The 24,405-nt window shown below is 44.6% G+C and overlaps 1 protein-coding gene across 3 annotated transcripts in view; it reads left to right on the top strand.

The window, feature by feature from the left end:
* LOC112244683 (protein phosphatase 1 regulatory subunit 37) overlaps nt 1–24,405 on the top strand; it is a 54,348-nt gene that overhangs the window by 20,840 nt on the left and 9,103 nt on the right. For all 3 annotated transcript variants that reach the window (XM_024412414.2, XM_024412415.2, XM_024412413.2), the window contains 7 exons: nt 13,078–13,175; nt 17,521–17,566; nt 17,657–17,757; nt 19,512–19,631; nt 21,418–21,568; nt 21,692–21,847; nt 22,132–22,244. In XM_024412414.2, coding sequence (XP_024268182.1) covers nt 13,078–13,175; nt 17,521–17,566; nt 17,657–17,757; nt 19,512–19,631; nt 21,418–21,568; nt 21,692–21,847; nt 22,132–22,244 — 785 coding nt within the window. The remainder of the gene's footprint in view (nt 1–13,077; nt 13,176–17,520; nt 17,567–17,656; nt 17,758–19,511; nt 19,632–21,417; nt 21,569–21,691; nt 21,848–22,131; nt 22,245–24,405) is intronic.

Genomic DNA, 24,405 nt, shown 5'->3' with positions numbered 1-24,405 from the left:
AATGGCAATAGTTCCTCAACATGGCCTATTTAAAAAATATTTCCAGCTCTCTTTTGATAACCACTAGGCGTAAAAGGGGCAATAAATGTCATGCTCTTATTCGGTGGAAACGTAATGAAATAGGCCTACCTGATTATGTCTTATCCCTTGCGGAAATAGCCTACAGCTATGTCTGTCCAGAGCTCACTGGCATGGGAAACTGAGGGCTCAGAATATTTCATACATTGTTTGCCAGGCCCAAGTAAATAGTTGATAGTGTTTCGGGTTCTTTGCAGACGAGCCATTAGTAGCCAATGTGATTTCTAGGATATATTTATTTTTATCAGGATATTTTCTACCTGTAGGCGGCATTGTTTTGTATTTGTTGGCTTTATGTAGGCTGTTTTTACATAGTTGCCAATGGCTATAGATGTTAGTTTTAGAATTTTGATTAACCATAAGGATTTTGAGATACGAAGACTTAATTATAAATTAAATGAAACTGTTCCACAAAAATGTACTCATGAAAATCAGAACTGGCATGCAGATCAGTAGAAATGGTAAGATAAATTGGCACTCCAAATGGAAAAGGTTGCCGACCCCTAGATTAACGGCAGAATCTGGAGGAGGATTGGGAACAGGTTATTTTTATTCTTCTGGTTAGGCTATCTTTATCTCTTGCTCACTCTTGTGTCTTTAAAAAATACATTAAAAAAAATACATGTTTAAAAATGTTAAACAATAGATTGGTCGAAAGAACAGACGACTCTAGGTCGAACAAGATTTTGTTTAGTCGGGAACAGGCCTATCCAGCAGGCATCCATCCAGGCGACTGTCAGTAGAGCTCTGCCCCGTAGCATAAGCCTTTCTCTCTTTCATGGACCATGCGTTCCTCGCCCCTTGTGACCAGTGTCAGCTGTCATGTGTGAATGACGCTGCTACCACCCTGTGCAGCATGGTGGTGTGAAATGGCAGGGATGGGGACGGGGGAGCAGGGCGCTATTTAAGACTCTCAACACTCAGTTGTTAAGTAGGCCGTCAGGTCCAGTCCCTGCTCCGTTCGTCCAGAGGGCTCCCCTCATTCCACACAGTCAATGGCCTGTGACTGCTGACTGATTGCTTCACCAGGCCCAGTCCTCCTGTCGCTTCCCTCTGAACCCTACGCCCAGGCCTGGGGACCTCTCAACCCTACAAAATGGCTGCTTTACCTTTTCTACTTCTTCTTGTCCCCTCAATGCGGGAGCTGACCGATACAGGTCACAGAATGAAATGGAGTGTCTATTAAAGAACCTGTGATGTTGCATGCCGCAGTGTTGCATGGATTTTCTTTGAGTGACAAGTGCAGTTTCTCATCAGGTGTGCATGGCTCTCCTCTTCCTCTCCTAGTCTCTTTTTTGTCTTTTGTCAACCTTGATCATTAAAGACCACCATGCCAGTTGGCATGGATTAGCATGTCTGTGTCACCATGTCATCAACACCCTGAGTCAGTCAGTGACCCTTCAGCCACAAATGATTAGCTCAGGTGACCTTCACTTTCCATCGTGCACTGACTATCAGTCATTCCATGCTTTGTCTACCACGTTAATTTGTGTCGGTCATTGCAGAACGGTAATATTAATTGACATCCGAGATCAAAGTTATTTTTCAGAAGAGATTTACCACAGAACATCAAAAGTAATATGCTGTTATCGTCAAAGCAGCATTCAGTTGTTCCCCCTCGCTTTCTTTCCTCCTCCTCCCTCCCATTTGATTGAAAACAACGCTATCCTCTGAAGTCTCAGTCCTACATGCGGTCCGCAGATGACTCGGATGCTCTTGCTAGTGCAGACTGTGTTCATCTGTGGTAGCTTGGCTGAGTCAGGGACACCTGGACCCAGTCCTAGTCCCTTCACAGACACCGTGCCCAGCATAGAATGAGTAGAACGGACATGGCTCTAAAAATCTACAGGGGATTTCACTGTCTGCTCAATAGAAAAGCATTGCTCCATGTGTAGAACTCTGAGAATCAGCCCAATTCTTACAGGTGTTTGATCAACTAACATTCAAACATTGACACGGCCGGTCCACCTACCACAGAACATTGCTTTGAATCTACCAAATTTAATTCTATGGCACCCAGAGACTGTCCCTCTCAGCACTTATAAGTGTCTCCACACTCCCCTCTACGCTCCTCCCAGCCACTGTGGTGAAAGGGGGAAAATGCAGAGGAGGAAGGAAGGGAAGGGGAGATTGACACACAGGGAGAAATTGGGGTCAGACTGCACTTGGAATCATTTAGGATGCAGCTAGCTTGCACAGTAAACCCTTCTGAATGAGTAGTCGCGTAGACGTACTCCAGAAATGCCATTTTCCCCTCTGTAAAAATATTCAGTAGGCTGTATCTAGAGGTAAAAGGAGGCATTACTGTCAGCTTAAAGGTCAAATTTGTTTACAGCCTGATTTAGATGACCACTACAGTACCATCTGAAAGCATTCACACCCCTTGATTTTTTTCAAAAGCTGGAATTAAAATAGATTTAAATTGAGGTTTTGTGTCAGTGGTCTACTCACACTACCCCCATGATTTCAAAGTGGAAATATTTTTTTAATGAAATGTTTACCAATTCATTAAAAATGAAAAGTTAATGTCTTGAGTCAAAGTATTCAACTCTTTGTTATGGCAAGCCTAAATATGTTCAGGAGTCAAAATTAGCTTATGTCACATCAGTTGCATGGATTGTTGAATAACTACCTCATCACTGTACCCCACACATACAATTATCTGTAAGGTCCCTCAGTCGAGCAGTGAATTTCAAACACCGATTCAACCACAATACAAAGCGTTGTGTTTGGGGAAAATCCAACACATCACTGAGTGCCACTCTTCATATTGTCAAGCATAGTGGTGGCTGCGTCATAATATGGGTATGCTTGTTATTGGCAAAGACTAGGGAATTTTTTTCGAGGATAAAATTAACCGGAATGGAGCCAAGCACAGGCAAAAACCTGGTTGTCTGCTTTCCAACCGACACTGGGAGACAAATTCACCTTTCAGCAAGACCGTAACCTAAAACACAAGGCCACTGGAGTTGTTCCTGAGTGGCCGAGTAACAGTTTTGACTTAAATCGTCTTGAAAATCAATGGCAAGACTTGAAAATTGCTGTCCAGCAATGATCACCAATCAACTTAAGAGCTTTCATAGAATAATGTACAAATGTTGTGCAATCCAGGTGTGCAAAACTCATGGAGGATTACCCAGAAACACTCACAGCTATAATCCCTGCAAAAGGTGATTCTAACGTGTTGACTAGGGTGTATTTCATGTTCAGTAAATTTGCCAAAAATAAATGGAAACATGTTTACACTTTGTATTTATGCGGTATTGTGTGTAGATGGGTGTGAAATAACTTTTTATTTATTTATTTTGAATTCTGTAACACAATGTGGAATAAGTCAAGGGATATGAATACTTTCCGAATGAACTAGGTTTACTGCAGAATATAAAATGACCACATAGACTGGCCCAGAGCCATATACAGCGCATTTTGACCGTTTCAACATTTTGTTACGTTACAGCCTTATTCTAAAATTGATGCGAAAAAAGTTTATTTAATCCATTTTAGAATTCGGCGGTAACATAACAAAATGTCAAAAGTCAAGGGGTCTGAATAGTTTCCGAATGCACTGTATTCGGAAACTTCCCTGCTTGGCCCTTCCCTGCTGCCCTACCAAGACCAGAAACACAATAGGGACGACGAGGCTCCAGGAGAAGCGAGCGGGTTCTGCCTGTTTCACCAGATCTCACTTTAATGGCCTCTAATGGTTTGTCCTCTTCATATGTCAAGGATTATCCCTAGCTAAGGTGTGTGCACGTCAGTGGATTGGCCTACTCATAAGGTAGCCCTTATAATATGATCGGATGGTTATGATTTGATTAGGGTCCCCAGTAGCCAACGCCAATGGCGACGGCTTGTCTTACTGGGGTCCGACAAAAAAAACAGACAAATACTTTTCATCCATTTCAAACATTAACAGACATTTAAATATAACATGTAATTTAAAGACAAATGGTGAGGTAGGTGGTGTGGGAAAGGCTGACCTTTGGTTGGTTTGACCACTTGGGGTTTTACGTCAGTACAACATGACAAGCTATGTCCCATATTCGACACAGTATATTTGACTTTCAGCTTGACTCTTTGCTGTGTGCTTTGTCTCCTCTTCAGTTGTGTTCAGAGGCACGTTTTCAAAGCCACATTTTCCTGTGCTTGTTGAGGCCTAATCGTAAAGTAAAAGAAGAATGTTATGAGACTACTCTCCCTTTTGGCCTGTGCTTTTGTTCTAGTTCTCCCAACCTGGCTAGTTAGTGCAAAGGCAGTGGTGGAAAAAGTACCCAATTTGTCATACTTGAGTAAAAGCTTAAGATACCTTTTTAATAGAAATGTACTTAAGTGAAAGTAACCCAGTAAACTACTACTTGAGTAAAAGTATTTGGTTTTAAATGTAAGTATCAAAAGTAAATATTATTGCTAAAATATACTTAAGTGTAAATAATTTCAAAGTCCTTATATTAAGCAAACCAGACAGCATCATTTTCTTGTTTCAAAAAAGTATTTACGGATAGCCAGGGGCCCACTCCAACACTGACATTGTTTATATCGTTTTCATTTACAAATGAAACATGTTTAGGGAGTTTACCAGATCAGAGGCTATAGGGATGACCAGGGATGTTCTTTTGATAATTGTATAAATTAGACCATGTTATTGTCCTGCTAAGCATTTCAAAATGTAGTGAGCACTTTTGTGTGTCAGGGAAAATGTATGGTGTAAACAGTACATACTTTTCTTTAGGAATGTAGTAAAGTCAAAGTCAAAGATATAAATAGTAAATTACAGATACCTCCAAAAACTACTTAAGTAGTACTTTCAAGTATTTTTACTGAATTGCTTTCCACCACAGTGCGACGGGATCAGGGCCAAGTGTCGAACGCTTTCTAGGCTAATTCTATGCCGCACCCTCGGTAGAAATGCCGCCTTCTACACTCTTTCTCAGTGCCCTGCCTGTATTCCCTCCATTCTTCACCCCTGCCTCACTTCCACATCTGCTTACCCTCTGTTTTCCTCCTTCCCCCTGTTTTTCTCCCCCTGAATTCTGTGTATTGCCTCGGGGTTGAAGACTTATCTAATCAAGATACTTTTGTGTGTATATATAGTGTATGTGGACACCCCTTCAAATGAGTGGATTCTGCTATTTCAGCCACGCCCATTGCTGACCGGTGTATAAAATCGAGCACACAGCCATGCTATCTCCAGAGACGAGCATTGGCAGTAGAATGGCCTTACGGAAGAGCTCAGGGACTTTCAACATGGCACAGTTATAGGATGCCACCTTTTCACCAAGTCCGTTTGTCAAATTTCTGTCCTGCTACAGCTGCCCAGTGTAAGTGCTGTTATTGTGAAGTGGAAACATGTAGGAGAAACAACAGCTCAGCTGCGAAGTGGTAGGCCACACAAGCTCACAGAATGGGACCACTGAAGCGCATAGCGTGCTTAAAACGTCTGTCCTCGGTTGCAACACTCACTACTGAGTTGTAGTGATTGCCTCTGGGAGCAACGTCAGCACAATAACTGTCTGTCAGGAGCTTCATGAAATGGGTTTCCATGGCCAAACAGCCACACACAAGCCTAAAATCATCATCATGCGCAATTCCAAATGTCTGATATAGGGGTGTAAAGCTCGCCGCCATTGGACTCTGAATCTGGGTTTGGCGGATTCCAGGATAACGCTACCTGCCCGAATGCATAGTGCCAACTGTAAAGTTTGGTGGAGGAGGAATAATGGTCGGGGGCTGTTTTTTATGCCTGAGGCTATAGGCCCCTTATTTCCAGTAAAGGGAAATCTTAACGCTACAGCATACAATGACATTCTAAATTATTCTGTGCCTCCAACTTTGTAGCAACAGTTTTGGGAATGACCTTTTCCTGTTTCAGCATGACAATGCCCCCATGCACAAAGCGAGGTCCATACAGAAATGGTTTGTTGAGATCGGTGTGGAAGAACTGACGTCAACCCCATTTGAACGCCTTTGGGATGAATTGGAACGCCGACTGCGAGCCAAACCTAATCGCCCAACATCAGTGTCCTACCTCACTAATGCTCTTGTGGCTGAATGGAAGCAAGTCCTTGCAGCAATGTTCCAACATCTAGTGGAAAGCCTTCCCAGAAGAGTAGAGGCACTTATAGCAGTAAGGGGGGGGGGGCAGCTCCTTGTTAATACCCATGATGTTGAAATGAGATGTTCGACGAGCAGATGTCCACTTACTTTTGGTCATGTAGTGTGTTAGTGTTTTTTGTTTTTTCAAGATTATTCTTCCATTTTTAGTTTTTTTCATGTAGATAAAAAATACATCCGTTTTAATCCAAATTCATAACACGAGCTTCATAAACACAACCAAATTATTATTTTTGCAATAGCATATATGAAATTATTTTGACTGTTTTGAATGTTGACGTCCAAAATATGTCAAATGGCTTGAAGGGGTCCCTCAAGGCCTTTCTCGTGTTAATTTACATGTTGTAGGCCTATTGATTAGAATCAGCAAGCTAAGCTCACGAGCTGGGAGAGGTTTGGCAGCAAAACTTGACGGTTTTATGAAGGCTGGCCAATACCTACATTAGTGTTGTAATCGCATAGCAGCCCCAGAGACTGACTGTACAGGTTCTCTCATATCTTTTGTTCACGCCTTGCCTGGCCACCTCACCACCGAGGTGAATTCTGTCATTTTTTAAAACATGTATCCCAATCAGGGGCCGTCTGTTGATGAACAACGTTAGCTTGAGCTCATAAAATATGGTTCAATGGCTCAAATACCTGCATTTGTGGTGAACATTATAGGCTACATTATTCCTGATGGCATACATTTAAATAAGCCTAACTGCGTAACAAAGAAGAATAATGAATAAGAACGCAAATGTCCTACTTTTTTTTGACAAATAATTTATCTTTCACAACAGCGCCAACAAATCCCACAGGTATTTTTTTTTAATGGCCTTTGTGCAAACAGGTTATTAATGCCGGCTATAGGTAATCCTGTTTGGGTTGTGCCTGCTGCCTGCACATTTTTTTTGTCTTTAAGGAGGGGTAAAATGGTGTATTTGGCACAGTTTGGCTTGTCCTCAGAGCTCAGACAGACAGCATCTCCCTTTCAAGCTGTATGTTGGTTTTAGAAGTCTTGTTTAGCTCCAGGAATTGTGCAATACAGCTCACCCCCACTCTCTCCATACAGTCGGGTTTGTGTTGTAGGATTGGACGATATTACCATCTAATTGGAAATCAACTGTGTTTGACAGACATCGTTGACTGCAATGAATGGAAGCAAGTCCCCGCAGCAATGTTCCAACATCATCTAGTGGTGATGTTAGAACATATCATTTAAAAAAATAAAAACAATTTTTACACATGATTGTTTAACCTATTTAAACTAGACTGGCATTGCCAGAGTTGGGCGCAGGCAGCGCACAACAGGGCAGCTCACAGCTGGGCGACATGCCAAATGGCCTACCTATTTATTTTTCAATAAATATGTAGGTAGACTTAGTCTACTATTAATGCAATAAGTAGGCCTACAATATATATTTTAGACAGCGGAGAGTGCCAAAAGATGCATTTTCCCTTGTTGTCGCCATTTTATTTGAATGTTGACTTGTTGGTCGAAGCATGTCTTTCATGATCAACATTCAAATGAATTTGGACGACCGTAACAGAGTTTTATATCTCAGAAAGTTGTGTTTGTGAATAGGCCAAATAAAAACATGATATGGTAATAATGAGAGAACAAAAGATATGAGAGAACCTGTACAGTCAGTCTCTGGGGCTGAACAATTGCAAGATAGAAAAATCAAATGGAAGTTTAAACAAACGTGACAAGTTTCTGGCCTCCACCTGACCAATGTTTTAGGAAAATCCTTGCAAACCAAACAGCCAGAATTATAAGACTAGACTAATGTCAATAAAATGTGCAGTTAACGTTACTTGTACAAGTTAAACAGATGTGGATTTATTGTGGAAGTGTTTTATTCATATCCTTCAATTATGCAACCGGCATTACATAAGCTCTCACAGCAGCGCTTATGGGAACAAAAAATAAATGTTGCCTATAAAAATTAAAAATAAAAATAAAGTTAACAAAATATGTATGACAAACTTATTTTCACTAATTTATTTGGTTAAGACACAACAGAATATTCTAGCCTGGCTACATTTATTTTGAATAAGACGCATCTGTGAATAGAGGCTTTGAAAATGAAACCGAAAGTGCACTAAAGAACCATTTGGACTGTTTTTCTTGTCATTTTATATTAACCTACCTAAAGTTTCTGGCACGGACCACAAGAATGTTCACCCTTTTCTGTCTTTAATAGACTGCGGAGTGGGGTAACAATATTACCTGCTGTGAGGTCTACTGAAAACAAGTTCAGACGGAATGCTTTTTCCACAGATGTGTATGGTATTTGAGGGCGATGCTGGCCAAGAGCGGAGAGCGACCCTCATTCCCTCACTACCCTGCCAGTGGGTCATCATCTCCTCCGATTCCATTTTAGTGTAACTTTGCTTAGCTCTCCCAAGAGACTGCCCAGTTACGTCTTCTGTGGTCGACATGCACGCTCGATCTCAGTTGAAATTGTTCTTAATCACCACTGAAAGGGTCTCATATCACACTGTCGGCTTACAACGTTTGGTACCAAATCATCGTTCAAAGTTATCGTTACCACATATCACCATATGATTGGTTTATTAATTTATTTGCCCACAAGAAAATACAATATTGGATAGACGATTTCCACATTGTAGTCTAATTATTTAGACTTTAATCGGTGGTTTGAGTGGCAGGCTGCATTACAGATTGTTTACTGCGTTGCTAGGCAAGGACGATCTACCCCCCCCGCCCTGGGTAGGGGAAAAAAAATTGACGATACAATTGTATATCAATGATGTTTGGACAGGTCGATGGGGTGACGTGTCATTCCAGGCATCAACCAACCCTATTGTGCTGCTTAAAGGTGAATTAGTGCTCCATGCTGTTTGCAGTAAAACTCTCAGATTACTGGGGGATGGGAGCAGCCCAGACTTTATGACCCTGTAGCTTTTATAGCACATCTTTACCTGCTGCTATTTACCTTGAGCTGTTTCCGGCCAGGGAAGCTGTGTGGTACACAGTGTGGCCCTGGCTTCTCAACAGAACACACTCTCCCACTCCTACTCCAGTGCCTTACTTGCTGAGAACTAGTTTTCTAGAGGACTGAGAATAGGTAACGAAGTGATGATGTGTGTGAGGCGTGCTCTGAGAACCAGGGGAGTTTCTCCACCTCTGGACTGTTGGAATGTGCTACCTTCCTGCGACTCACGTCTCTCTTTCCCCCCCCTGGAAAGAGTGTACACTCACTCCTGCTCGACGACAACCCTGCAAGCTAGGCCTAATGCTTTCCCAAGGACACGTTGTACACCTAAGCATGCACACACACACGCACACACAGACACACGCACACACACAGAGTGTTGACAGGAGCTGACATGAGCCTCAGGGCTGTTGCAACAGGAGCCACAGGTAGAACTGAAAGGGTTTGTGTGCAGGGTGTAATTGGGGTTAACAATTGAACATTAAAAAAGCAGGTAGCAGTATTAAGTCTACATGAAAATGTTCACTGTCCTGACCATTTGGAGGATGTGTGATATGTATTTGAATCTGCTGTAACAATGTTGGGGGAGGGGGAGACTCAAGGAGGCTACACTTTGTAGAAGGAAAGCAAGCGATATGTTCTATGGTGAAGTTGAGTGTTTTGGGTGTGTTCTGTTTAAGGAATGGTCTTAATGTGAGGGAGAGGGATGGTGAAGGTGATTTCACAATCTGCTTCTGGATATTTGTTTTTGAAGGGAGATGCTCGATCTCCGTCAGTTTGAGGAGATCTCATAAGAGACACTGTATTGTGTTTTGGAGACGGGTGACTATTGAGACTGCTTTATTGGGTTGCTGCCTGCCCTTGATGTCCAGCCAGGTGATTCTAATACAATACAGCCCCTCTTGGATCAACAGGTGTGTACACACACACACACACACAGAGGTAGACAAGGCAAGCACACGCACGTAGCCTACACTCTTTCTTTCTCGCTCTGTCACACACACAACGCACACACACTCACTCACCCTCTTTTCAGACGCGTTTTCTTTTGACTGCTTTTTAAAGCCTTATCCCTCTGTCATCTGCTCCGCCGTATCCAGATCAGTCCTGATATAGTACAGCCTGGGCCTAACAGTTGATGCCCTGAGCCTTTTTCTCAGTGTGTGAGTGAGTGGTAGGTGTGTTGCATAAGCAGCGCAGCTCTGGCTCCGTCTGTGTGCTTTCCAGGGCCCTTTTAGAGCAGCCTGCCAGGCTGTTGTTCATTCAGTCTGCGTCTGATGGCAGGCAGAGCAGAGCCTCATGATGCTGATCACTGGTTGGGCCTGTCTGGCCTGCAGGAGAGCTTTAGTTCTGCTTCTATCTGAAATAGACTATCTGTTTTGAATGCATGCGTTCGAGGGAAAGCTTAACAACTGCACTACTAGGTGTCGAGAAACGTGCACACACACGTAGTTGAAGTCGGACGTTTACTTACACTTAAGTTGGTCATTAACTCGTTTTTCAACCACGCCAAAACTACAGTTTGTTAACAAGAAATTTGTGGAAAGTCGGTTCGGACATCTACTTTGTGCATGACACAAGTCATTTTTCCAACAATTGTTTACATATTATTTCACTTATAATTCACTGTATCACATTTCCAGTGGGTCAGAAGTTTACATACACTAAGTTGACTGCCTTTAAACAGCTTGGAAAATTCCAGAAAATTGTCATGGCTTTAGAAGCTTTTGATAGGCTAATTGACATAATTTGAGTCAATTGGAGGTGTACCTGTGGATGTATTTCAAGGTGTACCTTCAAACTCAGTGCCTCTTTGCTTAACATCATGGGAAAATAAAAATAAATCAGCCAAGACCCCAGAAAAAAATATTGTAGACTTCCAGAAGTCTGGTTCATCCTTGGGAGCAATTTCCAAATGCCGGAAGGTACCATGTTCATCTGTACAAATAATAGTAATCCAGTATAAACACCATGGCACCATGTAGCCGTCATATCGTTCAGATGCGTTCTGTCTGCTAGAGATGAATGTACTTTGGTGCGAAAAGTGCAAATCAATTCCAGAACAACAGCAAGGAGGCCTACAAACCTGACTCAGTTACACCAGCTCTGTCAGGAGGAATGGGCCAAAATGCACCCAACTTATTGTGGGAAGCTTGTGGAAGGCTACCTGAAACGTTTGACCCAAGTTAAACAATTTAAAGGCAATGCTACCAAATACTAATTGAGTGTATGTAAACTTCTGACCCAGTGGGAATGTGATGAAAGAAATAAAAGTGAAAATAAATAATTCTCTCTACTATTATTCTGACATTTCACATTCTTAAAATATAGTGGCGATCCTAAGACAGGACATTTTTACAAGGATTAAATGTCAGGAATTGTGAAACTGAGTTTAAATGTATTTGGCTGAAGTGTATGTAAACTTCCGACTTCGTGTGTGTGTGTGTGTGTGTGTGTGTGTGTGTGTATATATACACACACATGCACACTTACCCCAGTGCCTGTGTTTCTATCTCTGTAACACACAGCGTTGATGGTGCTCCCTGGTCATGAGTTATTTGGGCTGTGATTTGGAGAATATGGAGACACGCCGAATAACATGTTTGCACACATCCGTGCTCTCTCGGTCTCTTTAACATACACACGCTTGTAGACACAGTAAGCCTAACTGTGGGATGTCCCCTGGAGACTCATTGCTGTTGTTCGATTGTCACTTGACCATGGAGGGGTTAGAATGACTGATAAAATCCTCAGGTTTCTTCAAAGCCACTAAGGACAAAGGGTTATCTGTGTGTTGTGGATGCATTTCAGAGGGCTTTGATTGGGTGAAGATCCCAAGCTACAAAAATACCACGGCACCGCCCTGAATGTCTATGGTTGAACCATACTGTATGGAGTCGAACCACACACAGAGTCTCTGTGCATTGAATTTCTTTCTTCAACGTTCACCATCTTCAACAATCCTTATCCTGGTCCCAGATCTGTTTGTGCTTTTGCATGATCCATTGTCATTGGCAAGCTGAACATGACAATTCCATTAGGAGTTGGCAGGAGAGCAGAAACAGACTGGCACCTAGGCTAAGAGGATGATCATCCTGCCACTCGGGAGCGGGACTAGAATGACAATGCGGGATTCAGATGAAGGGTGGGGAAGGAGAGCGGGAGGAAGGCAAGAGAGGGGACATTTTGTCTCACCTTAGCGTAAGTAGCCAAATTGCTGATGGCAGGACAAAATATCAGACCTTTATGTCTTGTTTGCGCACACAGACTCGTAGCATATGCATACACTTGAGACACACACACCTGTCTCTTTGTCTGCGCATCTCTCATTAGTCTATCTGAGCTGAAACAACGGGGCTGAATCTGCACCTCAGTCGTCTGAGCAGTGAGTCCTGAGAGCGAGTGTTTAGGATGGCAGTGGGTCTCTCACACGTGCGCTGGACTCTGTAGAAAGCTGCAGTACAGAGGCACCTCGGAGGGTCTCCACGGTGTGCCCCTCTCTCCACTGATGAGCCAGATGCAGTCTGAATACTCACCAGCCATTTATAGCGAGGGGATCCGGTTGGCTTCGTTTCCTGTCCATTAGCTAAGCAGATTGCAAATCCCATATACTTACTGTGTCTCAAAATACCACATGCTCTCCTTGTGTATGACTCACTCAGCCACCAAGGGAGATGTTTTTTAATGTGTGATATCGCTGAACGTTTTTGACAGATTTTCACTCGCCAGTTGCATGTGTTTAAAAAAAATATATATATATAGAGGTGAGAAGGTAGCCAGGTAAATGTGAGAATGTTATGTCACCATGTTGTCAATCGTACTGTGCTATAATGTCTGTGACGCAAACTGATGTCGTCAACAGGCCACCTTTTGAGTATCGACGTGTGTGTGTGTGTGTAATCATGTTGTCACCTTGTTGGTCTAACTCTCTCTTGTTTTTCAGCCCAGAATGTGACGGTGGATGAGATTCTCTCTGCCTACAGACAGGCCTGCGTGAAACTCAACTGTAAACCCATCCCCAAAGTGCTTAAACAGATGCAGGTAAACTTGAATGAAATACACTTACACACACACACAGATATAGAGCTCATATCCAAAGAAGAAACCCACTCAGGTTAGCCCGAACAAAGTGTAGGCTTTTAATAGTTTGTGGATCCACAGTAACACACACTCACTCACTCACTCAACTCAACTCACTCTCTCTCTCTCTCTCTCTCTCTCTCACACATTCTCCATGCCACTAATAACAGCACTGAAACACTAGACTTAATTCAGGCTTTCTTAGCTTTTAGTCTTATCGTGGAGCTGGATTAAGCCTGTATCTGGACTTTTAAATCCCCAACACCATCACGACCTCATCAAAATCTGGTACCAGTGGAACCCTCTCTCACCCTGGCACCCAATTAAACACCACCTGACCTCAAACCACCCTGCTGGGGCAGCTCACTCACACCCACTGTGGGGATTGTCATGGAGCTAGATGGGCTTTGCTGACAGCAGCAGGGGGATTTATGTGCTGTGTCTGTCTGGTTGGTTGATGTTTGTTGTTTTCCGTTTGCTCGGTCTTGTGCTCTAATCCCTAATAAAAAAAGTAGCTCCTGGTGTCTGATAGGGAATGCCTCGACTCTGTTTTCTTTTTTTAAATACCGGTGCCGTGTGTGTGTGTCCACACATTAACGTGTTAATGCAAGAGTGGGCATTGTTTGTTTTTCTTTCAGTTGAAAGCCTGTTATGTAGACACTTTGTCTTGGCAACAGGAATGAATGGAGAAACCCGTGAAAGGCCTTTTTCACCTCAAGTGTCTGGGCAGAACAAGGGGAGGGCTCATGGCTGTTTGTACTGGGCTTATCGCTGTCGTTCTACTGTCCAGTAGTCTTCCTTCCTTTCCGTTCGCGTGAGAGGTCGACCAATGCCGCATTGATACCATGATGTTTGCTTGTGAAGAACGAGAGAGAAAATGGACAAAAATGCAATCACAGATGGAAATGAAGAGCCAGACCGAGGCACAGCCATAAGTAGCATAAGAGAGGGTGTGTGTGTGTGACTCCTACTGTAAGTTGCCACGGTTTCCTGTCCAGCGACCACACACTCCAGCATGTCTCCGTCTGCTGTGCCGTGTCATTGGAAAGTTTGAGTGTTTGCGGAAGTGCTTGGTTAAATAAAGGTTCAATTTATTTATATTTTTTAAAATATATATTTACTCTTCAAGACCCACCCCAGAACTCTTTCCGCCCATCCACCTTCACTTAACACACTCACACATACACTCACACATGCACACAGACATTCTCAAACACACACCCTTGCACAGTACAAACAAACACACACACACAAGCTAAAGCAGCCTACTGTTAACATTCTGTCGGTGGTCAATAGCCTTCTGTTGGTGGTCAATACACACCCTGTTGCTTGCATACAGAACTATGGGCATGTTTTTTTTATTTTTTAAATACCCTCTGTAGCTTCCTGAAGTCTCCTGAGCAGGTTTGTTTTTCTCTGTTGTGTGTCTCGTCTTAGGAAGACAATGGGCGTCAGGGTGTGTGCGTGTGGGATGGCGGTTTAAATCCGCAGTTGTGTGAGGATGAGCTCATAGGGAAGAGTCAGAGGGTGAGTGACAGAAGGGGCCCGGCAGTGGGATGGCGAGTGCAGCTACACGTGATCAAGTGTTGTCGTATTTGTCACATGCGCCGAATACAGCAGGTGTAGACCTTACTGCGAAATGCTTACTGACAAGCCTTTATCACTGTTGGATGTTTGCGGTTCGCACTGCCCACACACACACACACACACACACGTACTGTGCAAACACACATGTTCTCGGTGGAAGAATTGCCTCCCTTTCCTTCTCTCTCAACCCCTTGTATTGTCTGTCGCCTGTCTACCCCTCCTGCACCTCTCTACCTCGCGCATTCCTCGCAAGAAAAACCTTGCTCAATCTGCCTCCTCTCTCTCTCTTGTGTGTGTGTGACGGAGGCTCAGGGAATCTCCCGTCACCCCACTCAGGCGGCGTTTAGTCATTGGTGAGAGAGAGGGTGACATTGCGCACACTTGTGGAAAGACTCATCACTGTGCTAAGCTGGCCTTCTGCTCGTGCCTTAAATAAAGCCCGGGTAACTTTCCACTGTGGGGTTAACAGCCAGTGAATACACCGTCGTCAGTGTGTTGGCTGCTGGTCTGCTCTGATCCACGGCCCGGTTTTTCTGCTTAGTCATCCTTGAAAGAAACGGCTGTATAAACATACCCGTCCCCCAAAAAAATGGCTGCCAAGAAAGATGTGTTTAGTTTTTTCCCCCCTTTTTTAAATACACTTTATTTAGTGTGTACTGTGCACGTGGTGTCCTGCCAGGGGCCTACAGGTTACCTACATTAAGTGTGTGTGTTTTAAGGGGCTCTAGCCTATTCAGCGTCTGTGTGTGGAATACCTGAGCCTCAGTAGCCCCAACCAGAGCCCCTGGGCTTAGACGCTTGGCAGCACTGTGTCACATTTCTGTCTCCGCTGCTCCCCGTCGGCACGAGGACATTCAATCTCCCCTCTGTCACACACGCACAACCATAGATGTGTACGCACATGTGCACACACGCTCAAGAATACGCACACTCATAAGGCCACAAATGTTCACTTTGGCGTGCTCGTGACTCATTCAGGTGTATAGGACTACTCATTATTCAGGGGCAGACATACCTGCGGCCACACAGTCCTATTGTGGAGGCCTGTGCAGTGCCGTATCGTGTTCCCTTTACGTAGTTTCTCGCTCGCCCCTCTCAGAGAGACACACATGCGCACACACACATAATCACGCCAGGTAGAAGAGTGGAGGACCTGCCAATCCAAGAACGCCACGGAGGGTCACACACCATCAGCCCCAGAAAGTCGCTCACTCAGATGAATGTATCTGTACCTGAATGGGTGACACACACACACTATGCAGTACCTCAGTGGGTCTTACGCGTCTTCACTGTGTGCTGCTCACACGCACTCTCACATACCTGAATAGGTCCTCTCACACTGTCACATTCACATGCATCTGCTGTAGGCTTCTGGTAACATGGTATATTGTGCTAATGGCTGTGTATTCTTCATGGCAAGTGACTAAACCAGCTGTAGTTTAAAGTACAATGACTTTTTAATTTTCTCCAGAAGGGTGTGTTTGTCTGGGCTGAAGTGTCTGTCAGTATCGCCTGCAGACAGTCAAAACCACCTGAAGGCTATAGGGCCAGGGGACTATTTACTTTGGTCTGTTTTCCATTGTTTTTCTGCTGTCTGTAGTTTCTCACACTGTCTGTATGGCTGGGCTGTATTCAGGTCCTAGCAGCTATCTATCGCTGCTGATCTTGGACAGACTTCGCTGTATTTCTCATCTGCAATTTTTAAGTATGGACCGTAACCTACGAACGGATGGCCCTAATGTTGCTCTTGGTTGTGTAGATCACATACCCTGAAAATACACTTCGGTGTACTTTGCTTTTAATATGAGGAGATAGGTCTGTTTAGCTACTGTTATCAGTGGTGACTATCTGACAAGCAGCCGGTGGGGGAGGTGAGGTTATTGAGTTCATGTTCACCGTGTAGTGCAGTGGGATTTGCTGGGGGGGTGGTAGGGAGGGCGACGGGGTTGGAGGTGGGCTGGGGAAGGGTGGATTGGAATAGCCCCCCCCTTTGAATGCAGCGGCGTTATGACACTAACTGTGCAGAATAGAATTGGTTGCTGTGGAGTGAGGACACTTGCGTCACGTAAACAGACTTGTGGGTCATATAGAGATGTGATTGAGGGCAATACCTGCCACAGGCCTCTCTAACACACTGTAATCACAATGTGTCCAGCTCAGGTTTCATGGACCTGCTACATTTTAGATGGCACTATTTCCCTTTGATTTCGTGCATCTTATTGGCACAAAATGGCTGCCGTGTGTGTGTGTGTGTAACAACACAGACACACTGAGTTTGAACGGGAAGAGTCAACCTTTACCTATGTAGGGATCTGGGACGTTCAACAGATAAAATGCTGGATATTATTATTGGCCATCCTACTATGACACTGGTTCAGATAAGAGAAGAAATGCTTTGTCTGCTGTTTTCCTGTCTGTTCAGGCAGGTCTTGGCTTGATGTTGTACTCTGCTGACGCAAGAGCGGGCGCACACACACACACACACTTTAATCCCCATTGAGCAATCGTGTCCTGCCGACCTGTTCTTTGTATCAACGGTTTAGGTCTGTGTACACAGGAGTTGTTTTTTTTCCATTTACGTGGGTTCATATTGGTCCCCATTTTATGTGATGAAAGTCAGTCTGTCTCTATGGTGACATTGTCCTACTGTGTTGTCTCTCTGAGTGATTGGCTTTGTGTGTCTTACTGAGGGTTGTTCTGTTTCCCTGCGTTTTCTTAGGAGCTGAAAGACCTAACTCATCGAAATGAATGCTTGGACCTTAAAGGTAAGTGTATACTGAATACACACGCACCGCGTACAACAGACGCGCGCACACAGGTCTGTCTTCAAGGCGTGACCGCTTGTGTCCCTCCAGGTGAGAAGCTGGACTATAAGGCGTGTGAGTCCTTGGAGGAGGTGTTCAAGCGGGTCCAGTTTAAAGTGGTGGACCTGGAGCAGACCAACCTGGATGAAGATGTACGTTTATCCACCTCTCTCACTCTCCTTCCCCCTCTTCTCCCTTCCTGGTTTTCCCCTCCCATCTTCCTTTATTTTTTTAAAATATTTTTTACCCTCTTTCCTCTCTTCAACTCCTTTTCCTCGCTCTCATTATTTCCCTCTTATTTCCCTGTCCTCTCGTTCCCCCTGTCTGTTTCCTGTCCCGCTCTCCTCTGACAGGATGTGCAGTGTCTCCCAGGGTCGCGCGATTAGTCTAAGAGCTCTGTGAATGTAAACACCATTAGATGGGGTTGGGTTGAGACGTGGTCAGACGCAGACAGACCAGGCGGTCAGAACCGGAGCTATGCTGTAGGCCAGAGGGACACAAACCGACGCTGCCTATTCTGACCACTTCTTATTTCCTCAAACACACATTTTGTAGGCTTGGCTCCATGTGCTACTCAGTCAAGTGCTGTAAATGCACACACTTTTTGTCCATGCTTGCACAGACTATACTGTAGACCTATACGTGAGTGCACATTCTTGCACGCGGAGAGGACGGTGCATGCCCCCATTTGCTATCCCCCTAAGCATGTTCATGCATGCAAAGATACACTGACAGTACTAAACAAATACATCGTGGTACATACACCCCCCCCACACTCACTGACTGCCCTGAAAATGTCACTGAACTGACTTGCTGAGCTCCCTCACACTCGCTCGTTAAAGACATTTTTTTAGTGGCTCTCTCACGGAGTCTCTCCTCCCACCCCCCACCGCGGTCGAGTTTAGATGGGGACAGTGGGTTTTTCGGGCTGGCTGTCACTGGCCTGGATGTGGATGGCCCTACCTGGGCGACAGAGGGAAAGGGAGCGAAGGAGTGTGTGAATGAGAGGCAGTGGTTGAGACAGAGCCATGGATCAGCCCAGTCTCTCTGAAGTGGGTTGTGTTACCCTTTTCCAGCTGCCTCACTTCTTCATCAGGCTCTCTGTTAATGTGACTTACTGTAGCTACACCAACCAGCCAGGGGCATCCGTCAGGACTTATTTGTTCAGTTTCTTTACTTTTGGACGGTCGTGGTTCTGGTCGGATAGAACCTGAGGTAACATCGTCTTAGCTCGACTGTTTTGTCTACTTATTTAATTCGAAGACCCTGTTTTGTTTGATTTGCGTGAATTAATTCCAAAGGCACGGTATTATTTGCATGAATGATTCCACAGTTTCTAATGATTTCTGGAGGGTTGAGGAAAGGTTCCCTGTGCAGATTGTGCTGTCCTGGCCCCAGTCATGTGCTGATTCCTAGATTGAGGTCGGCATGCAGATTCTGCAGCCAGCCAGATACTTACCCACCGGGCTCATGACTTGACTATTTCTGCTGTTTCAGGCAAATGGGGCCTCTGCCTGTGTGTGTAGATTCCCTTCTACTCACAATGATCGCCTGCTCATGAGTATGCTGGGTGTAGGTTTCCTGGGTAAAAATCCCAGACCTTTTGGAGTGTTGATGCCTGAGTAGTAGTGTCAGCTTCTACCATATAGGCCTATTTCTCCATTTTCCTTTGGTCCGTCTCTCGCACCAACCAACCAGTGGTCTCACCCTTGAGGCGGTTGGCCGTTTCCATAGTAGCGGAGGTTGTGCACAACACTGTCGGCCCTTCCTCCCATTTAGAACGTATGGCAACACTTGTAGGGAATATTTCTCTTTCATGATCTTGCCTTACATCCCAACTACTAAGATCAGTGTAAAGTGTGGCCTAACATTTGATCCTCCTCTGTCTCTCCTCTCTTCCTCCCAGGGTGCGTCCGCTCTCTTTGACATGATTGAGTATTATGAGTCGGCCACACACCTCAACATTTCCTTCAACAAGCACATCGGCACCCGCGGCTGGCAGGCCGCAGCCCACATGATGAGAAAGGTGAGAGGTCTTGACCTCTGGGCAGGGGGGTGGGGGGGTTGTCGAGCGATGAATCAATGGCAAAATAGTGGATGTGATGCGTGATTGTTGTCACTACTAATTGATAGGGATTTTCTAAATGTTTCAAGTTTTATTAAGTCGTATGTACACGTGGTAGATATCGTCCAATGAAGTGCTTACTTGCAGGTTCCTTCTAGACAATGCAAACAAAGGTGAGAAGAAATAAAATAGGAACATAAAGTAAATGGCTCAGTAGAATAGAATACATTTTATGGCATAAGTATAGTACAGGAAGGCACCATTTTATAGTCCAATATTTAGACTTTTAAATTGTGCAGTATTTAGCCATCATAATATGCAAGTGATGGGTGTTTTTTTAAAGGACAATGAGTAGAATCCAGCAGCATGTTTAGGGTATTGAATGCATTTCGATCAACTGGATTTTCAACGTAGCCTATCCCCTGTTTCATTAACACTAAACCCATGTGGGTTTAGAAAGACATCTCCCCTGGGTATGTGTGAGGATGAGACATGCCTGCGGTCTCCACTGAAGCACCCCCTGGGGCTGCAATCGGGCGCTCGGGCATGCAGGAGGTTTAATGTACGTACACAAGTGTGCTTTTTGGCTTGTGTGTTTGTGTAGCAGATGGGGATATGTGAAACTCAGTCCTCAGCCCCCTGCGCAGTTAAAAGGCCTTTTTTAATAGCGTGACGGGTAGAGACGCTTCAGGAGGGAGGTCATGTGTTTGCAAGGCAGAGGTCCTGAGTTCCGAGGCCTCTTTGAGCCAAATCACGGGGAAGCAGTACTCTCGAAGCAAGCCGCTTGACGTCCTTTGCGTTTGCAGTGGGTACTATACATTCCTGGTTGTGTGTACAGGTGTGTCTGGATATATGGCTATGCATCATCGCTAGGCTGGGCGTAACACGTATTTGTTAGAGAATAATGTCTCTTTCCAGTGACAGCAAGGTGTAATGCTCTTAACTGGCGCTGTGACGTGAGTCATCACTATCAGAGCTCCGATTACAGATTACGGGAAGTTCCTGGATTATGGAAGAGAGGTCAGGTCACAGTTAATCCCGGTGGGGGGGGGGGTGTTCCCATTCCCAGGGATGCTGGGAGGATTATCCAATATATTTTCCAAAGACATCCTCTGTACAAGTCTGTTTGTGAGCACATAGGTGTTCAGATATAATCATTTGGTGGGCACTTATAATTGTCCTATTTCACAAATGTGTATTATGTGCAAATTTGAAATTATTTTTTTTGTTTTTGCATATCCCAACTCTCTCTGAGACACCCTTGGAGAATGGGGTCGCGGCCGGGGTCACGGCCAGCGCCCCTGGAGGGCACATTGACATTTTTTTCCCACCATGTCATCTCGGGGAGTCGAACCAGCAACCTTTTGTTTACTGGCCCAATGCGCAAACCGTTAGACTACCTGCCGTCCATATTAGCCACAGCTGACAGTACGTGGGCTGCAGATTGCAGGCCTCCCGAATGTGTCTGCCGTTATGGGTTAGTATGTCTACACGGAGGAGACCATGTTTTTTCTTTTCTACCTTTTTTTGATTGTAAGAAGAATGTGCCAGTGACTCATGACGACGTGGGTATGAGATCTAGAGAATGAGGCTCCTTTCTTTGCACTCACAATTCATACAAATAAAGTGGTTTTAGGCTGGGTATCTGTAAAGCACTTTGACAACTGTGGATGTGAAAAGGGATTTATAAAATACATTTAACTAGAAATTTGATTTAAACATTACTGCATGTGTTTTCTGCCCCCAGACGAGCTCTCTGCAGTACCTGGACGCCCGCAACACACCCCTGCTGGATCACTCTGCCCCGTTTGTGGCACGGGCGCTCCGCATCAGCGGCAGTCTTGCTGTGCTGCACCTAGAGAACGCTGGGCTCTCTGGACGACCACTGATGCTGCTGGGTAACGCTGCGGGACGATGGGAGGCAGGGCGCCATCACTGTGTTAACCGAGAAGTTTTTGCCTCCATTTCCTCATCCTTCACTCATTTGCCTCTCCTTCCCTCTCATCTCTCCCTCTCTCCAGCCACGGCTCTGAAGATGAACATGAACCTACGGGAGCTGTACTTGGCTGATAACAAGCTGAACGGCCTGCAGGACTCTGCACAGCTGGGCAACCTGCTCAAGTTCAACTGCAACATCCAGATACTGGACCTCCGCAACAACCACATACTGGACTCTGGTAGGGATACAGCTCACTGCTATCATCTCGCTCTCTCTCTCACCTTCTCTATCACGTCATGACAACCTCATAAACCAGTGTTGAGTTTTCCGTCTTGCAGTCCAAAGTACAAAATTAGTGCCTCTCCGTCTCTTGTTTCCTTGTAACAAATCATCTGGACACGTTTTAAAGAACGGAAGAACCGCATTCTCTAACCACAAATGTCATTTGAATCACAAACTAACCCCACGCTCAGCCATTACCCCTAACCTCTCTCTCTACCTCTCCCTCTGTGTGGTGTGCAGGTCTGGCCTATCTATGTGAAGGCCTGAAGGAACAGAGGAAAGGCCTGGTCACTCTGGTGCTCTGGAACAACCAGCTAACACACAACGGCATGGGCTACCTCGCAGCTGCACTGGTAAACACACACGCCACAAAATGAGATGCAGCCATGGGGTTGAGGAAACTGTGGTTTGCGTGTGCTCCCTGGACTCTGCTGATTTAAGCAGTCCTGTTTCCTGGAGCCTGCCTCACATCTCTCCCACAGAAACGATGTATAAAACAGACAATGAATCCATATGGGTTCCCTGTGGAACCATAGACATGCGTTGGCAGTTACATTGGACACCATTCTGTACATGAGGTTCATAACACTGCAAGTTGTACAGTTAATTGAACTCGCTCTGAAGAATCCCACCCGTATGGCTAATGTGACTGATGTCGAGTCAAGTTTTACTTCCAGTGATATCAGCAGCTGTGCAATGGAACTCCTTGGTGTGTCCTTTCCCTCCCACTGCTATCTCCCCCTTCCCAGCCTGTCTCGGCTCGTCCTATCAGGACAGAGAAGCTGGGTACAGGCCATTATCACTGATCCGGTTGCCTGGAGAACTGGGCCTAGCTTTGAAGGCCCAGTGCAGTCAACATTCCAAGATCAAAACGGCTGCACTGGGCCTGTCTTTTAGCACTGGGCCTTTTTTAGTTAAGCATGGTGGTGACGTCTATATCCGGGCCTGTCGGTCAGTGGGAGGGTGGCTCATGCACATAGTAGTGGTGCTCCCAACAGTCCTTTTATCCTTGACATAGAGAATGATACTGTTTTGCCCGCGCGGAGGACTTAGTCAGCAGGCCTGAGGGAAAGTGTTTTTAGGGCTGGGTGGATGATATTCTGAATATACTGTATATCACCCAACTAGAATGAAGTCTAGTCGGACCCCCAGGTGGTCAGGTTTGGTACGACTGATACTTCCTTGTCATATCAAAATACAGAAATGAAATCGCAGCAGCTGCTCTTTAAGAACTGAGGAACCTAGAATGATGTCCCTTTTTAGATGTCCCTTTGTCGGGACGTTGAGGGGTGTCTGGAATACTGAGGCCTTCTGGGAATGTTGGCACATAGACACGAGATTCCGGGTCTTCAGAGAGGCCTGTCGGCTAGCGTTCCCATCACGGACTGGATCTAGTGGTGCAGAACACACGCTCTGGACATTCATCTAACGCTCATGCACGAGATCACATGACTGCCTCCGATACACTCTCATAATGGGATAGACATGTACATATAGGCACCACGTACAATACATTTGTTTTTACTAATATATATATATATATAATCAGTAGCAGTATCAGTAGCAGTCAAAATTTGGACACCTACTCATTCCGGGGTTTTTCTTTTCTTTTTACTATTTTCTACATTGTAGAATAATAGTGAAGACATAAACTATGAAATAACACATGGAATCATGTAGTAACCAAAGAAGTGTTAAAAAAAAAATCTGAATATATTTTATGTAACCACCCTTTGCCTTGATGATAGCTTTGCACACTCTTGGCATTCTCTCAACCAGCTTCATGAGGTAGTCACCTGGAATGCATTTCAATTAACAGGTATGCCTTGTTAAAAGTAAATTAGTGGAATTTCTTTGCTCAATGTGTTTGAGCCAATCAGTTGTGTTGTGACAAGGTAGTGGTGGTATACATAAGATAGCCCTATTTGGTAAAAGACATATTATGGCAAGAAAAGAGAAATGACAGTCCATTATTTTAAGACATGAAGGTCAGTCAATCCGGAATATGTCAAGAACTTCCAAGTGTAGCCACAAAAACCATCAAGCGCTCTCATGAGGACCGCCGCAGGAAAGGAAGACTCAGACTTACTTCTACTGCAGAGGATAAGTTCATTAGAGTTACCAGCCTTAGAAATTGCAGCCCATATAAATGTATCACAGGGTTCAAGAAACAGACACATCTCAACATCAACTGTTCAGAGGAGACTGCTTGAATCAGGCCTTCATGGTCGAATTGCTGCAAAGAAACCACTACTAAAGTACACCAATAAGAAGAAGAGTCTGGCTTGGGCCAAGAAACACCGTGATTCCGTAATGTTGATGTCTTTACTATTATTCTACATTGTAGAAAATAGTAAAAAATAATAAAACCCTTGAATGAGTAGGTGTCCAAACTTTTGACTGGTACTGTGTATATATACATATATACATATTCGTATACACACACATACATACAGTGCCTTCGGAAAGTATTCAGACCCCTCAACTTTTTCCACATTTTGTTACATTACAGCC

This window comes from Oncorhynchus tshawytscha, linkage group LG13 (genome assembly GCF_018296145.1).
Source record: "Oncorhynchus tshawytscha isolate Ot180627B linkage group LG13, Otsh_v2.0, whole genome shotgun sequence".
Lineage (NCBI taxonomy): Eukaryota > Metazoa > Chordata > Actinopteri > Salmoniformes > Salmonidae > Oncorhynchus > Oncorhynchus tshawytscha.
The sequence above is the reverse complement of the archived record's forward strand: the minus strand, read 5'-3'. Positions and strand labels throughout refer to the sequence as shown.